General features: G+C 35.0%; 1 protein-coding gene and 1 long non-coding RNA gene across 4 annotated transcripts; one reads left to right on the forward strand and one right to left on the reverse strand.

The window, feature by feature from the left end:
* Positions 1 to 501: 501 nt before the first annotated feature.
* Positions 502 to 16,822, reverse strand: LOC107908717 (DNA glycosylase/AP lyase ROS1). Of its 3 annotated transcripts, XM_016835975.2 has the most exons (21): positions 16,561 to 16,822; positions 16,202 to 16,295; positions 15,415 to 16,120; positions 13,159 to 14,913; positions 12,549 to 13,022; positions 11,987 to 12,077; positions 10,538 to 11,915; positions 10,372 to 10,451; positions 10,127 to 10,211; positions 9,972 to 10,063; positions 9,826 to 9,894; positions 9,683 to 9,719; positions 9,502 to 9,584; positions 8,481 to 9,083; positions 8,069 to 8,105; positions 7,920 to 7,977; positions 7,625 to 7,764; positions 7,452 to 7,517; positions 7,241 to 7,355; positions 7,121 to 7,159; positions 502 to 843 (listed from the first exon to the last, which is right to left on the reverse strand). In XM_016835975.2, exons 3-21 carry the CDS (start codon positions 15,935 to 15,937, stop codon positions 719 to 721), a joined length of 5,850 nt encoding a protein of 1,949 aa, XP_016691464.2. In that variant the 5' UTR covers positions 15,938 to 16,120; positions 16,202 to 16,295; positions 16,561 to 16,822; the 3' UTR covers positions 502 to 718. The 3 variants fall into 3 exon arrangements, 2 of the variants coding, with proteins under 2 accessions (XP_016691464.2, XP_016691465.2); XM_016835976.2 differs by lacking the exon at positions 16,202 to 16,295; XR_001687099.2 differs by lacking the exons at positions 502 to 843; positions 7,121 to 7,159; positions 8,069 to 8,105.
* LOC121220924 (uncharacterized) lies at positions 8,967 to 9,817 on the forward strand. Its single transcript, XR_005918197.1, has 3 exons — positions 8,967 to 9,104; positions 9,344 to 9,491; positions 9,580 to 9,817. It is a non-coding gene; the product is annotated as an uncharacterized lncRNA (long non-coding RNA).
* Positions 16,823 to 16,927: the final 105 nt, after the last annotated feature.

The raw sequence follows: 16,927 nt of genomic DNA on the forward strand, positions 1-16,927 counted from the left end.
CCTGATAGATCCTACTTTATTAAAAATAGTTGTATGAACTAGATGTTACTTTATCAAAAACAGTTAGACTAATTGAGTCGAATTTTTGAATATTGTACGCTGATATTATTTTAATAAAGATAATAATATGAACTAATTGAGCTAAACTTAAAACCCTAAATTCTGATACGCAGCTTCCTAGATTCCTTAGTTGTTTACCAATCCGTCTCAACTGTCATTTCTTGGTGACATTCCCATATTAACAAGTTCTCATATTTTTTTCTTAGTTTATACTTCATCCCTGTCTTTCCCAGATCACATACTGGACCACCTTTTCATTGTGAACATTCCCGTAAGCTTCACTCGTTTTTCCTTTAATCGTTTATCAATTGCTAAGGGATAAAAGCATTTATGTCCGTGTGCACATTTAGAGGCTTGACGATGGCCTTGGCCATATATTATTTTCATTGTAGGAAAAGTTTGGTCAATTAGCATTAGGCAGCGTTTGTTGAAGCTGATCTCTGAAGAATTGCTCAAAGTTTGAGCATGAAACTAAGTAATTGGAACCTTCTTAAACAGTATTAGCACTACATGGCTTTGTGATTATGGGTTACACAAAGATTTTCACATTTTCCTACAAACCAAATCAGTATTGCAAAATGCAATTCCACTCTCGTTTGTCGTACATTGTTATTTTGTCAACTTTTAGTTGTTTGGGCCCTTATGAAAGTTCCATCATTTACTCATATTCTGCTGCACCCTTACCTTTTCCTCTGGTCAACTTGCTGGCTGGGAAATGCAGTCTGGCCATTAGAGGACGGGGTGCTCGTGATTTCTGGTCAAATCCCCTCACACAAACAAATCCTGCAATTTGTTGTCAAACGGTAAGAAAATTCTTGAAATGACTATACATCCGCACATTATTTAGGTATTGGAATGACTAGGTACAACTACCAAAAATGAAAGAGTTTTGACAATAACCTATTTTCGTGCCTGGTGGTACAAAATTCAGAATAAAATGTGCAGTAAAGGGAAAGTGTTCTACTGCTGAGGTTTGTGTTTGAGATTGTATTGGTAATGCTTGTAGTTTGGGTTAGTAAAAGCATTTTGAATTTATGCTGACAGCGTGCTAATGCTATAGTTTTTCAGTACCTAGTTACATTTGGAGGGGCAGTGGGAGTCATTGTCACCAAGCATTCAGAGGAAGCCTTCAAGGAATGATTAGGACTCCAAGAATTATTTCAAGATAGAAGTGGATGAGCCAATCTGGGCATTCGTGATAGCATAAAGGATTTTAGATTAACTGCTTTCCATTTTTAATTGTTTAGCTTAGTTATGAGTCGGTAGATTAGTGATGTCCTTGTTAAATGTTAAACTATGAGTTGGTAGATAGTGGGAAATATAAAATATGTTAAGGGCTTAATTCTTATTTGAGGATAAGATTAAGGGCTAAATTGTTCTCGAAAGGAATAGCTTTTGGGCTCCAAGTGTTATTTCAAGATAGAAGTGGACGAGCCAAGAGCGTAAATGATTTAAGGTTAACTACTTTCCATTGTTAACTATTAAGCTAAGTTGTGAGTTGGCATATCAGAGATGCCATTGTTAACTGTTAAGCTATGAGTTAAAATATCAACAATGTAAAGGGCTTAGTTTCTTCTTTGAGGAGTACAAAGGTTACTATATTCATGAAAGGTGTAGCTCATGGTTGAAGCAAAATTAACAAGGTTGATTGGTCTGATTACCAATTTGATCTTAATTTGAGTCCAGAAATTGGAATGGAAGCGTTAAAATGAAGATTAAGACTCCAAGAATTATTTCAAGATAGGTAGAAGTGGATGAGCCATTTACGACATTCATGACAGCATAATGATTTTCGGTGAACTACCATATATTGTTAATTGTTAAGCTAAGTTATGAGTTGATAGATTAGAGGATGTCATTATTAAGCTACGAGTTGGTTGATCGCGTGAAACATCAATTATGTAAAGCGCTTAATTTCTTATTTGAAGATGATGAAGGTTACACAATGTTTAATAGGCTCCAAGCATTATTTCAAGGTAAAAGTGTAAGAGCAAGTCAGGTCATTATCGATAGCACAAAAGATTTTAGGTTAACTACTTCACATTGTTAAATGTAAAGCTAAGTTATGAGTTGGAAAATTATGGGAAGTATAAAATATTTATAGGGCTTAATTTCTTCATTGTAAAGGATGAAGGCTACAATTTTCTTGAAAGGTGTAGCTTGTGGTTGATGCAATATTAACAAGGTTGATTGGTTTAATGTGAATTCTTCACTCGGATTTTGGGGCTAATTTCTTATTTGAGGATGATAAAGGCTACAATGTTCTTATTTGAACTAGTTCAATACTCCCATGATTTGTTTAGTCCCTTTTGTTCTTTAGAGATTTTTATTTGGATAATAGATAATGAAACTTAACTACAACAATTGCTTTGGCTGGGGTATTGACTACGACTTACTTGTGGTTTGCATGATAGTCTGTGTATCTAGATTTTAGTAGGCAGTGAGTGATTCAATTGTCGATAAATCCTTGGGCAATGGGGCTTGATTTGTTAGAATTAGTGAAAAATTTTCTTTGGGAATTGTAATAACTTAAAATGTATGCACATGGACAAGTCTTATGTTTTATCAAACATCTCTAATCCCAACTATTGATTTCATGAGCTATCCATGGCCTTTAATTTCATCTCAAGTAAAATAACTTAATAAATTAATAGTTAAAATTTTTCAAGTATATATTTAATACGTATTAAATATTTATCGTCAATTGTAATTAATTTAATAAGAAAATATAATGCCAAGCGTTACTAGTAAATTATTGCTAATTTCATAAAATTAAATTCGTCAATTTTTTGTTTATCGTAAATAGTACCAAAGTCTAAAGTTGATTCTAGAGTTTTATATTTAAAACATATAATATATGTTATCAAATATTAAAACAAGAAAGTATATAAAGAGTGCCGTATGTTTTTAAATGATTATTTTCTTTTATTATGTAGTATTATATCATATCAAAGTTATAATATTTTGATGTGAATAAATAACAAATATTGATTTTAATAAAAATATAATTAAAAGTAATAATTAAGAATTTATATTAAGATGGAAATATTTAAGTTATTAAGATATAATTAAAATTTCAAAGTGAAAAGGTATAATTACATCTAAGTAAACATTAATGCGAAAAACTTGAATTGAACTTAAAAATTTGAACTAGAAAAATCTAAACTTGAAAAAACTCAAATTAACTTAAAAAGATCCAAACCCAAAATGACACGACTTAACTTGCCCGATTGCCACCTTTACCCATTAGTACTTATTACAACATGATGTAGAATTACCAAAGCAACTGCCTATCTCTTTTTGAAAAATTCAAGTTGCCTCGTTGCCAAATAGTAGCCACTAATTATTCTAACATAGAATTTTAAAGCTGATCTACTTGGAAAGCATTGTCCAATAAGTATTTGCATGATCTAGTGGAGGTTCATAATTTTCTGGGAATGTTCTAGCAAAAATATTGAGCAGATGACCCCAAGCTTTTGGAACATCGCCAAATAACTTCGAAACTTCTTTTTTTTTTCTTTTTCTTTGTTCACTTAATCCTATTTTGGTAGTTTATGTGGCCAAAGAACAATGAGTTGACCCAACATCTGTGCTTAATAGGTAAGCTTGTATTGCAGAATGTTCAAAAGGAACAATTTGCCATCCAATGACACCAAACTCCTCTTTTTTTGGTAATTTAATTTCTTTAGTTACATATCATTCCTTTTCTTGAATAGTCTTGTATTGATCAAGAGCTTTCAAATTAGGAGTGATTCTTTCAACTTTTGACACTGGAGCATCAAATTTTCATTTGAACTCGATCTTGAGCTTCTTTCAGTTAAAAGGCCTTTTATTTTGCAAAATAGATCAACTTAACTAACTAAAATCAAACTCAGTTTCGATTCCATTGGGTCTTCAATGAGAGGAAGCTGGATCTGCTTTAAGTTACACTTTTTCAGTAATTTCCCCTTTCATTCATCCAGTTGATTATAAGAATCTCTTTTGAATTTATTTGGCAATTTAGTTTGAGTATGGATGTTGTAGTTGCATGAATTTGCTTCACTTTCCTTCTCACAATTGACTTGGATTTCTATTCCTTCCACTGTTTGATTTCTTTAGAAGCCTTTATCGTTGCTAGCATGATTTTAGTCTCCTTTTTGTGAACCAATTTTGTTTCCGAGGAATTGAGACAAGATTCCAACCTTTTAATTCTTGATTTTACATCTTGCTTACGCATATACTCTAACCATATAAATGTTGTCTCGGGGTACAAACAAACTAGACCAAGAGCTTTAAACTAGTAATTGTTGTCTGGACGCCAAGAAAAACAATCATGCGAAATTCTTAACAAGAAGTCCTCATTCATACCTCTTCATGAATTTTATCCATTAGCAACTACTTTCTCTAAGAGCAATTAGAACTCGATTTTTCGCAACAATTTTGAGAAGCTCTTCATCTATGATTATGTTGTCTTGAGGTACAAACGAACTAGACCAAGAGCTTTAAACAAATAATTGTTGTCTAGACGCCAAGGAAAACAATATGCAAAATTCTTAACAGAAAGTCCTCATTTGTACCTCTTCATGAATTTTATCCATTAGCAATTACTTTCTCTAAAAACAATTAGAACTCGATTTTTCGCAACAATTTTTAGAAACTTTTCATCTATGATTATGTGGAAGATTACAGAGAAAGAAATTCATAAATGAAAAGTATTTTTCAAGAAATCAACATTGGCTATATGCTTCTAGTCCAAAACTTAATATGTGGAAAATTATGATGTAATTGCTAAGTAATGAGAGCTCATTATGATAATATTTAGGCATAATGACTTATTTGGTCCTCTAACTTTACAAAAATAGTCATTTTAGATATCTATTTAATTTTTCACTTCTTTTAATCTTTAAATTTATCTTATTTTCCAAATCACCCTAAATGGAGTGAAAAAATTAATATTTGTTAACTTTACTGACATGGCATGCACGTAGATTGTCATGTTAGCAATTAATTATTTTTTAAATATAAAAAATTTAAAAAAGTATAAAAATTATTTAAAAATAAAAAAAAGTATTAAAAATTATAAATAAATTTTAATATTTTTCAAATTTTAAAAAATTAATTAATTGTTGATGTGGCATACATGTGGACTTCCACGTGGATATCATGTCAGCAAAGTTAACAAACTTTATGTTTTCCATCCATTTTGTTGTGATTTGATAAACAAACGCAAATTCAAAGGCTAAAAGAGATGAAAAATTAAATAGAGGCTAAAATAAATTTTTTTTTGTAAAGTTGAAGGACCAAATAAGTCATTATGCCTAATATTTATGCCTCATTTAGCTTGCATTTAACTTGATTCTTAAGTGGTTTTGTACTAATTCATGCAATTTGGTTAGTTTTGAATTTTTATTACATAAGTTGTATAAATTTTATTTTTAATGTCTTTGATGGTATTTTTATTAGTTTTAGTTACTTTTTATTTTTGTAAGTACTTATGGGGCCTTATGAAGATTAGATGGCGTTTAATTAAAGTATTGTGAATGTGAAAAAGTGATTGAATCAAAGAAAAAAGAGTAGCACATTGTGGCACTAGGGGAGGAGTCATAGTGTGCTGGGTTAAAAAAATTGACATTGATTTTGTTTCACGTTTTTCAAGCCCATTTTAATCTTTTCCCATCTAAGTCAGCACTTAATCTTAAAAAGCACTACTTCCTCTAAAAACTAAAATTCGATTTTTTGAAGCAGATAGTTTTCCTTCAAAAGTCTGGTTTACCTTTACACTATTACTTGCCTTCAAGTTTTCGTGCTTTTTCTTGAGTTCAACTCTTTCTCTTAGGTAGAATTTGTTTTGATTGTAGAAACTAAATAAAATCATTTTACTCCAAAATCATCACTCAATGTTATCCCTTGAGATGCGAAAAGATCTATGATGCGTCTCCAATCAACCCTTTCTTTTGAGGTTGTGGTTATCATTCTGTGAACAACAAAGGCCTTTCCCTCAATTGGATATTCATAAACTTTTTCACTTCTTTCAGGATACTCATCTTAAATAGGATCTAACAAGTCATACTCTTGTTCTTTCATATGCATCTTGTCATGAAAGTTAACAACTTCAATACTAATTCTATCCCTATGTAATTTAAGGGTATGCAACAATTGCTCCTCCGATCCATCTTGTATCTTAGGGTTTGTGGGTCATGAAAGGGGTTTTCTTCACCAAAATCAGACATATCCTCGAGACTATCTTATGATCTGTTAATTTGGTTGTCGGTACCATCTTGAATCTCCATCTAGGTTTCCACTTGTTCCTATCGCAGGCAAGTGTAAATTGCACACTACAATTTTTCAATAGCATGTTTTGTAGCCAATTTTGTTAAATGACATTGCTTTCCTCTTCCTTGAGCTCTAACACATCCAACCAAGGTTTAAAAACAAATCTTACTTTAAACCCTAGGATCTAATTAGGCTTTGATGTCAAAATGATGTGGTCTAGGGGAAACAGTAGTACATCGATAGATTAGGTTGCAGAATGAGTAGAAAGAAGTTGAAACTCTAGAAATGTAAGGTTATAGAAAACCTCTAGTTTCTCTCTACTAATTCAAAGAAAAAATAAGATTAATAATACTGATCTTTGTTTAAAGCTTACAACTTATTTATTATACTAGACTTGCAAGAAAAGTTATTAGGCTTTCTTGCAAATGAAATTTATTCGTAGCCCTAGATTTCTTTTATACAATTCCAACTTCTACCCATGACCCTCCCCCGACCCTTAAGTTGGATGAAGAATGTGCTTGAACTCACAAGCTCTTGATTGTTGCAATAATAATGGTGCCAACTAAACTAAGGCTCAATTGGTATCGTAGCATTGCATTTAAATCTTAAAGAGGACTAGTAACCCTAGCTGTCTATGATACATCTAATACTTAAAAATAAATCTAAAATGATAAAATATTATAAATTAATTAAAAAGTTCTTGTGCCATTATGTGACCTGAAGACTAAAAGTAAGAACATGGATACTTTAGGTAACTTTTCGAATCAAAGCAAACGTTATGATAGAAAGTTAAAATGATGATTCTCACCTCTCCAAAAGCAATGTTGAATTTCTACTGTTGTTAACCCTAGTCGATAAGAACCATAAACAAAATCAATGTTTGATCTTGCTTTATTATCAACAATAGCTTCTATTGAAATATTCTAACCTTTAAATATTGAAGGTATGGAGGTCCCAAAGTAGACCATTCTCCTTGGCAAGTTCCATAGCCATTCCCTTGGAACATCAATCGGGTTTAGACTTGAATCATGGTCGGCAAAAACCTGCATTGCAATAGTATTTCTCCATTAATTGCCTGATAAAGATCAAAATGATCGTAAAATGTGAAGGAATTGGTTGAATCTACATGCTGAACTTACTTCATTAACTTGGAAGTATGTGCCATTTAGGGGAAAGCTCCCTTTCATTGCCGTACGACATGGTATCTGTTTATGATGTTTTATTATATAGGTTAGCATATGATATCTGAAGTACAATTCTTGCATACAATAGTATATTTCTTCATATTATTTATCAAATATATTTATCTTACTAGAAGTGTTCCCCTGACTATCTGGGATTCTGCTTCCCGAATATTGTTGCAAGAAAAACATGTCTTCTCATTACACAATTTGGCATGCTCTTGTAAATTGCACCTACTTTGAGGATGTTGAATGGAGTTTGGCGTTTCGCCTTGTGTAAGCATTCATGCATTTAGGGAAATTGATCAGGATTCCACTAAAACTTTTATACCCTTCTTGGATATATTACCAAAAATTGCAAAATATTATGTTGTCTTGAGGTCTAAAGAGATTTTTTATACCATGTCAGTAAATATTTATCCATACCTGGTGTCCATATGGCAAGAAGGTACTTGCATGGGTCATCAGCTTCTCGTTTATCCAACTGTAAGTTTACCATAAGCAACTAACATAAGAAAAATCAAGCTATACAAATATGAAAAATATTCTGTTTGCATTAAGCTAGAAAAACTAACCTCTTTTAGAAGAGGGTGGGAATCTGGAAGTTCGTAGCTGTAGCACGGGTTCAAGTAGTGGAGTGAAAATTAGACAATTAGTCTCCAATGAAAAGATTTCTCATACCATTTACAGTGGATTTGTGCCATTTCTGGCAGAAAATTTCTATTTTTAAAGGTCGATTATAATTCTTTAGTATACTTCGCCATAAAATCATGGACTGGTTCCTATAAGAAGGGTAGGATAGCCATTTTATAGTTTTAAACATTTCAGTTTCTTTTACAAGCACTAAAACTTAAAATCTTTAAGTTATAATTTAAGCTTGATTTTCTGTTGATATAGAACTAACACTCTTTTAACACTCTTCCATTAAACACTTAACTCGTGATTTCTCTATTTTCAAGAGTTCAGAGATGGAAAGTGCCTACTTACACTTGGTGCTCTGTTCTTAGCCGACTGAAATTCTTGAGTTTGGGAGTGCGTATAGATGCAGCTTCAGCTGTTAAAGCAACTAAAGCCTTTGACATATCTCCTTCTTGAAGTTCTGTATTATTTTGCATATAATTATGCAAATTCTGAGTGAACTCTTCCATGTCAAGTTTGATCGTAGGAATTTCATCAGGATCCTCATAGAACATGTCCTCAATGTCATTCTCTGCTACTTGTGTGCACTCGGGTTCTGGGCTCGCTGGCTCTTCAATTATAGGGTCACAGTTATTGACCCTGGATTTTGCTTGTAATTGCCGGTTTGCTTCAGACTGACAGTTCCTATCTGATTGTTCAATTGGCTGGAGTAAGGGCAGGGCCTGTTGATCAATGATGACAGCATGGTTATGACTACAGTTATTGACCCAGGACTTTGCTCGTAATTGCTGGTTTTCTTCAGGCTGACAGTTCCTATCTGATTGTTCAATTGGCTGGGGTAGGGGCAGGGCCTTTTGATCAATAATGACAGCATGGTTATGACCAGGTTTTCTGTTCTCAGTTGCACTGACAATGCTTTTCTCCTCTGGCCCTGGCAGGGCAAGCCTTGCACTGCATTAGTATGGTTTATGAGTAAGTCAATTTCTTTTGTGAAATGAGTTGTGATTTCTCTATATGATGACTTGTATTCTCTATTATCTTATTGTCTTACAGCTATTCTATGTTTTCTTATTGGCAGAACATGCATAATAAAAACAAATAGTTTGACACTGCCCTATTGATGGAAATGCTGCTTGTGTAAAAATAAAATCTCTTGTTGTTGTCAAATTCTTGTCTCTGTGTGGTGACTTAATAGCTTGATTTATTTGTAGATGCAGTTGGTTGTTTGGCTTTCTAAGGCTCCATGTTTCATAAGAACTTTAGGATGGGTATGAAACTGTTCTAGATGGTTGCGGACTCGGCATATATTGATCTTATTGCACAGGAGATGCATTTGACAAGTTAAAATTTGAAATATATGTAAGCAAACCTTGCAAATGCACTGGCAAAATGTCTGCATTCTCCCCTCATTGGGCATGCATTACAGTTTGGTTTGCTTTTTGTACAGAAAACCTGCATATATCACAGGGAAATTTTCCTGTCAGTGTCAGCTTGTTTGTTGGTCGGCAATGGAAGTAAGTTTCTTCACTTTCAACATACACACAGCACACCTTTCCAAACGTGATCATCTGATAATGTAGCTCATACCTGTTCAGTAAATAGTTCAATGAATTAGCAAACAAGAAGTTCTATAAGAAATTTGTTTTGCCAATAAATGCATCTGCTTGTCAAGTATCAAGAAGTGGTTCTTTACAATGTTCTTTGATCAAGCTTGCATAATCGAGGCCATAGATATTTTTGGATGGATTCCAGGACAGGGTACCTAAGTAGGCAGAATAGATTCAGCACCTTTCTTGTTAAATATACAGTTTGTATCTGTGTCTGTTTCATAATACTCACAGCTCTAGGAGATGCAATTGAAGGGACTCTGGTAGTGGCTGAAGGGGGACCCATCCCAATCTTACAGCTATACGTCCAACATTTGTGTCAACCTGCCAGGCAAATATGAAACTTGAATTCTGCCTTTCTTGGCATGACTATTTACATTAACTTACTGGAAAAGCAAGATGGTGAAGCGTCAGAAGCCGCACACACTCCACACTTTTAAGCCCCAGTCCTCTAAAACTTAGCAGGTACTCTCTACAAGTAATAATGTTTAAGCAGCTCTCCATTTGTTAAAGGAATATAAAAAGGGTGTATAAGAAATTTTCTTTGACTTAGATATGCTACTAACATATTAGATGCAAAAATTATCTTTTTATTGCATTTTAAGTCTACACTTTAGACTCCTTACGCTTACTTTGCTTTGTCTGGCGGAACATCTCTCAACCACTCCAGGTCAATGCTTCCATGATCTCTAACCAGCCGATTGAGGAAATCCTAAGTGGAATTCATTCACAATCAGCAATAGGCAGTAAGCATACTAAAACATCTGGTAAACTGTACCCTACAATGTTATACTTTACCTTAATTCGCTCAGCAAGCATGTTATTCATCCCTCTATCCTTAATTGTCTCAGCAATCTCATTAACATCTGTACATCTCACTGCGTCCCAGTCTAGTGAGTCCCTTGTCTTCATTGTTCTTTCTCTTTTCCTTCCATCAGCTTCTGCCTGTTTTCTTAAGCTATCCCAGTCGAAGTCGTCATTTTTCTCTTTCTTGGCGTTTCTGCCTTTTGATTTTAAACTTCTGGAATTGATCTGATTGAGCTCCTTATTAGATGAAGAGTTGTTTATATACAAGCTTGACTCTTGCATTTTCTGTTGTGGGCTTTTTTTACTATCAAATGCAGAACTTTCTGTAATATCAAGGATGCCTTCAGAATGTTTTGACGGTTTTAGCCTCAACATTTCTTCATTTTGCGGACTGGCTGGTAATTCAACAAGGTTTCTGGGGTTTTGTAGCAGCCTCATTTGACAGTGGTAAACTATTGTCTCTGCATGTTGAGTGATGTGGCTCGGTTGGTTACTTTCATTAGATGATTGTGGGGCTACCTGCACGCATATAGTGGAATCATTTTTATTTTCTGTGTGATATGCAGATTCTTCGGTTAAGGGACTTTCTCCCTTTTTCATGTTTTCATCTTTTGTCTTAGAAGCCTCAGAGAATTTTGTTTCTTCTTTGAAAATATCAAGGTGTTCAATTTCACTTTCTTCTGAGTTTGGAGCCAGATGTGGATGATAATTAGGTGATGGGGTAATGTCTTCCCTAGTGAAGCTCTTAGGACATTCTGCATTATGGCAATTTTCTCTCTGGTCATTCTGGAATTTACTTCTTTTGTCCTTGTCACCAATAGACTTATTTTGAGGACAGTAAATTTCATGTAGCCTGGCGGATCCAGCCATCTCTAAAAGCTCTACAAAAGAAGTAGACCCATCCAAGATGTCAAAAGTAGGCCCTTTAGTCTGATCAGCCCCTTCTGAGTTGCTCTCTGAGCATGAAAATGTTTCAGCAGTTTGAACCAAGGAAAAATTCGCAGCATTTTCAGATGAAACTATAGAATTTTGAGATGAGAGGACATCATTTGTCTCGTCTTCTCCTTTGAAACAATCTGTTCCTCTTCCAATAGTTTCCATGCATTTTGATTCATTTATTGAGCATACAATAGTAGTTCTACTTCCAAAGGACTCTTTGCTGTTGAGAACCTCTTTTTCTTCAGAGTGCCCATACCCATTGACAGTTGAACTTTGGTCAATAACTGGTTGAATTGACATCTTTGCGTCCCACTTTAAAGTGTCTTCTGGCTCCAAGACATAGAACTCTGCTCCATTAACTAAGCTTGTCCCCTCTTGATAGTATGACTTTTTGAGAGGAAAATGTGCAGCAAGAGTCATGAATGCAGAACTGCCAAAAGTGGAAAAGAAATTAAAACATTTCCTATCCAATGTTCTTAGGACATTTGGCTTCTCCCTTACCTGGAAAGATGGTCAGAGACATTCTGAGTAAGGTAGACTCCAATCACCGAGTCCACAACTGATCCTTTCCATGGAGAGAAGCGTCTGTCTCCTGCAGAAATGATATTATACTCTTATGAAGGAAATAGGGTACTTCAGAGAGAGAGAGGGGGGGGGGTGGAGGGAGAATGCCTTCTATATTCTGATATATGAACATGTAACAAGTTACCTTAACCCATTGAGTTACATGTCATGGTAGATTTCATTTCACTTCACTTTTATAGAGAAATTTTTATACAATTTTTGCTTTTACAGTGAAGTTTCTTTCTTCCCTCTAGATTCACTTTTTTCTGATCACCTTTCTGGATAAGATAGAATCTGCCTCCATTAGCATAAGCATTCATAGGTGGGATGGATGGTCTAAATAGTGACTTTTAATGCAATAGTATTAACTGAAACCTCATTTTACATCATGATAATGCCATTCTATCATAAAATAATATAATGTAGTTGAAGATTTTTGAGCAAATGTTCAGAAAAAAAATCATCTAAAGTGCTATTTAAGTTTTAAAAACTATGTTACCTTGTACAAGGTGCATGCGTGCAATAAATGAGTCTGCACGTCCTTGAAATACTGTCCTTTCTTCTTCCCACCATTTTACCTTCTCTTCATCAGTTCCATCAATACCTTCACTATTGATATTTTCTAAGAGAAGCTTCCATACTCTATTTGTTTCTTCATCCAGCTCCACCCTAGGCCTTGGGAGTTGTTTTTTGGTAGGACCAAATTGTACAATGGTTCCATCTGTATAGAGAACAAGTGCATTCTGCTCTTTGTATCTCATATTGTAGGGGACAACTGCATTCTGCTCCTTGTATCTCAGATTGTAAGGGACGATTGCATTCTGCTTTTTGTATCTCATATTGTAGGGGATGATTGCCTTCTGCTCTTTATGTGTAATAGGAATACCTTCCCTGTTGATGTCTGAATGGTTGGATTGTTTATCAAGTGCATCAGAAGAAAACATTTGTTTCCATATTTCTTCTGGAGTGGCACCTGCATCAAGTTTGATTATATGGTGAAGAGCAATTGTTTAGCAGAAGATTACTCATAGATTTAAAGATGCTTTCTTTAAAGAGAGATAGAAGAAAAAAAGATTTAAGGTGCTTTAAGTTGCACTTTTTTGAAATACCTAATGCTTTGGCAGAAAATTCGTTTTGATTAGATAAGACACGCTTATTGTGCATTTGTACTTCACTTCTACTGGAGCATGCTGAATTTACAGGGCAGTATCTCTTCCTTGTTCGCTTCTTTTTTGTGAATTTAGCTTGTATCTCTGCGATGAGGGTTTCTATGCTTATATGAGGTTGGTCTGAGTTCCCAACTTTCCCCACGTCATAACCAACTGGCGATTGGCTGCCATAGCATTCTGCGTGCCTTTTACATTTTGCAATACCACTAAGTGAAGCCAAGTCTCTTACCCGTGTGATTCCTCTGGTTCTCTTTTTCTTTGGACTCTCTGTTGGAAATGAGGCCATAATGCAATTAAAGGTTTGCATTTTATTCAGAGAAAAACTACTTGCTTCTTCAAGGTTTGCTGGAACTCCACTAGAACTAAATCGATGGGGATTTGCTTCAGTGTTATCTACCAGACATGCTTCAGCCGGCATAAGACTTTTTACAGAAGTGATGGATGCTGAGGCACTAGATATGGCAGAATTTTGTCTCTTCACAGTTCTTTTTCTTCTGCTAAAATTTGCAAATTGCATCTCTGGAATCTTCAGGTATCTGCATAAATTATTGTAGTGACTCCCCTCTGAATTTAGAGTACTGATATCTGCTTGTTGAGAAGCCGTAGAATTGTTTATCTTCAGTTCACTTGCTTGTCTTCCCTCCAGTACTAAGCTGGTGCAGCAGTTAGAGTCATTTGGGCTTCTTGCTGGCAATCGAGCACTGGATTGCCACACTTTTTTTCCATTTTTTTCCAATCCATCTTGAACAGTGTGCCAGGTGTTTGATCTTTTACGCGGGGGATTCTTCTTAGCTGGGAATGGTGTGCCTGGTGCTTGATCTTCAGGCAAAGAGAAAAAAAATTTCGGCTTTTGCTTTAGAGATTGGTTCAGCTCATAGGCATTGCCTGTTTCTCTGTTTTCAGCTGCCACATCAGGTTCACCACAAAGCTGCATTGTGTACTTTGATTGATCTCCTTTCCAAAAGCTTGCTGTCCTTGAATTCAAGTTGCAGGTGGGCTCGAATGCAGAGCTTTCACCTATGTCTTGTCCTTCCTCATCAAAATCTAAAGCCCTTATGCATGATTTCTTATTCTGCTCTAGTGTTTCTGGAGCATTTTCTCTTTCTTGTATGGGAATCGTTGAGTCTTTGTTCAGACCCTTTGTTTGCACACACTTCCTCTTACGAGTTGAATTCTCTGCATTTGCTTCTCCTGGAGGGGTTGATGTGTCTTGACTTGGATTATTCTTTCGTACATAATTCCTCTTACCTGTTGGGTTTTCTTGGGAATAACTGGGCTTCAGAGTGACTGACTTTCTGGTCCTTGGTTTGCCCTCGCCAATTACCTTGGGTCTGTGCTTTTTCCTCCTTTGTTTCTGCTGCTGTGTTCTGTTTAGGTCAATGAGATGGCTACCTCCATCATCAGGATTCTGATTTTCCTTGCTTGGTGTAGCAGCCAGGGATGACTCTATAACAAGCTTTTGGAGTTCTTTACTACATTGAAGTCCATTCACATCAACATTAGCAGCAGCCGATTCATTTGCTTGCTCATCTCTTTTCTCGCTTGTCCTGTTCTCTATGTGTAAATCTATTTCTGAAACATCTTTCCTTTCTGCTCTTTTGGACTTGTATGGTGTGATGGGAGCAAAGTCAGAGAGTTCATCCATTGTCTTAGCAGGTAGGTTCAGATCATATGGATTCTGGGAATGAATGACATCTGTAAACACTATGTAAGTTATACAACATTCATATGTTTAAACTAGAAAAAGTTTGAACTTTCAATTAATAATGGATGAGATGGTTATTGGAGACATTCTCTCAAGAGGAAACTATACTTTCCAACAAGTTGCAGGGTGTGTGCTTTTCGGGTTTTTTTTTTTAAATAAAAAAATAATTCTCTATAATGTATCAAAAGCGATTTGAAATAAATTAAGAGCAGTGCAAAAATGGAAGGGAACAAGATGGTCAGGGATGCTTGATAGCCTGTTTTATTACTCATATTTCAATACTAACAATTTAATTGGCATTCATCTTGCAAGAGATTTCTATTGTTCTGAGCAACTATTATCTCAAAGTCTTATTTGTCTCTTACTAATTTGAACCCTTTTTTTTTTTTGTCTTTCTCGCTTCCCTCCGGCAACATATTGACAAGTAGGTGCTATAATATAAATATAGATGCCTTTATTAAATGAACAATAAAAGTTAAACTTATGCTTACTTTGATGTTTTCTTGGTGTGCAATTGCCATCAACCCATATGTGTTGTTGAGCTGATAAATTTACATGCACGGGTAAGAGCCCAGTTGAGCTACATCGCAGATGGTGTCTATCAATCCCCAGAGATGCTGCAGTCGTAGTTTTAGCTGAGGCTGCATTTACAAGGGTTAATAGATCTGCAGATGAAGAATTACTGGGTTCGCCCAGGTTCAGCGAACATTGCCTCTGCTCATTGCTATAACCCGAAATGCAGTTACTCCCAACTGAAGCTGCTTTCAAGTTATTAATGCCGCCATTTACTTCTATGCAAATGCTGGAATCGGAACATGCAACTACTCTATCAGCTTGAGGTTCCTGAGTAAACCCATAAGAGCATCTTTCCGAACCTATACAATTTGCTTCAAATATCTGGTTTCCTCGTCTCCCAGCATGGATCACTGGTGGTTTTGGGAGAATAGGCCTAAAACGGGTCACAGGAATCAACGGACGCTGGAATTGAAACTGTTCTTGACCTTCTTTGCTCATTCTTTTTGCTCAGTTCCAAAATCCTTTCTAAACATTTCAGCTTGATTCTCTTACCCACCAGATAAAAACCGCTCGCAGGTCCTTTAGCAGAGTCTTCATATCAAAAGCCAGTCCTTGCCTGAATTTTGCTTATTGAGGTCAGGTAAGCCTCCTTACTGTGAACCTCTTTTTATTGAAGCTATGCTGCCGTGTAAGAGAGAAAAAAATATCAGTATAGCTAAAACAGGCAGAGACTGCAGTATCCTGTTTAAGATTGAGCAATACCTCCGAAACCCTGAACTTATAATTCCTAAAAATGCTTCAAAAAAAGAAGATATAGCTCAGTAAGCTTATAGACCTTTTACAGACCAGCATCGGCCTGCCATTTCATGACAAACACAGTGATGAGTGAGGAAGAAATTTTTTTTCATTTATAAAATTATTATAGAATTCTAGAGGGTATAAGGATAAAAGACAGCAAAGCAACAACAGAAACAAAATAAACAAAGAAAATCTCAACAGATTCTCTCTATGATCTCCATAGATAATGCTACTTAAGATTCTGTTGCTGAATTATTTGGACTTCAAAAAATGAAACTCCAAATAAGTTTTTTTACAAAAACACTTTAAAATCTAAGGATTACCAGAAAAAAAATGTGTTAATGCTGGAGATTGATAATCACCCGAAGCCCAAGGAAATGAAAATAAAGTCACTCCTAGAATTTAGAGAAGATGGAGAAAGAACAAAAAAACCAAATAGAAAGATCAGATCATTTATAAAATTGTACTCGATAATTTAGCTTTAGCATTTCATAATAATAAAAGTAAAATAATATATAGGTTTATATTTAATGAACTTGGATAAAGTAATTTATAAATTGTTACTTCATCTTGTATTAAATGTAGTTTTCATGTCTTGTTTGTTTTGATATGTTTATATTCAATACAAGTTCTAAAGTTGATTAAAACGTAAGAGTATTTATAATAAGGTGGCCACTGACTAGGGCGAGT

The sequence above is a fragment of the Gossypium hirsutum genome, chromosome D09, assembly GCF_007990345.1.
Source record: "Gossypium hirsutum isolate 1008001.06 chromosome D09, Gossypium_hirsutum_v2.1, whole genome shotgun sequence".
NCBI lineage: Eukaryota > Viridiplantae > Streptophyta > Magnoliopsida > Malvales > Malvaceae > Gossypium > Gossypium hirsutum.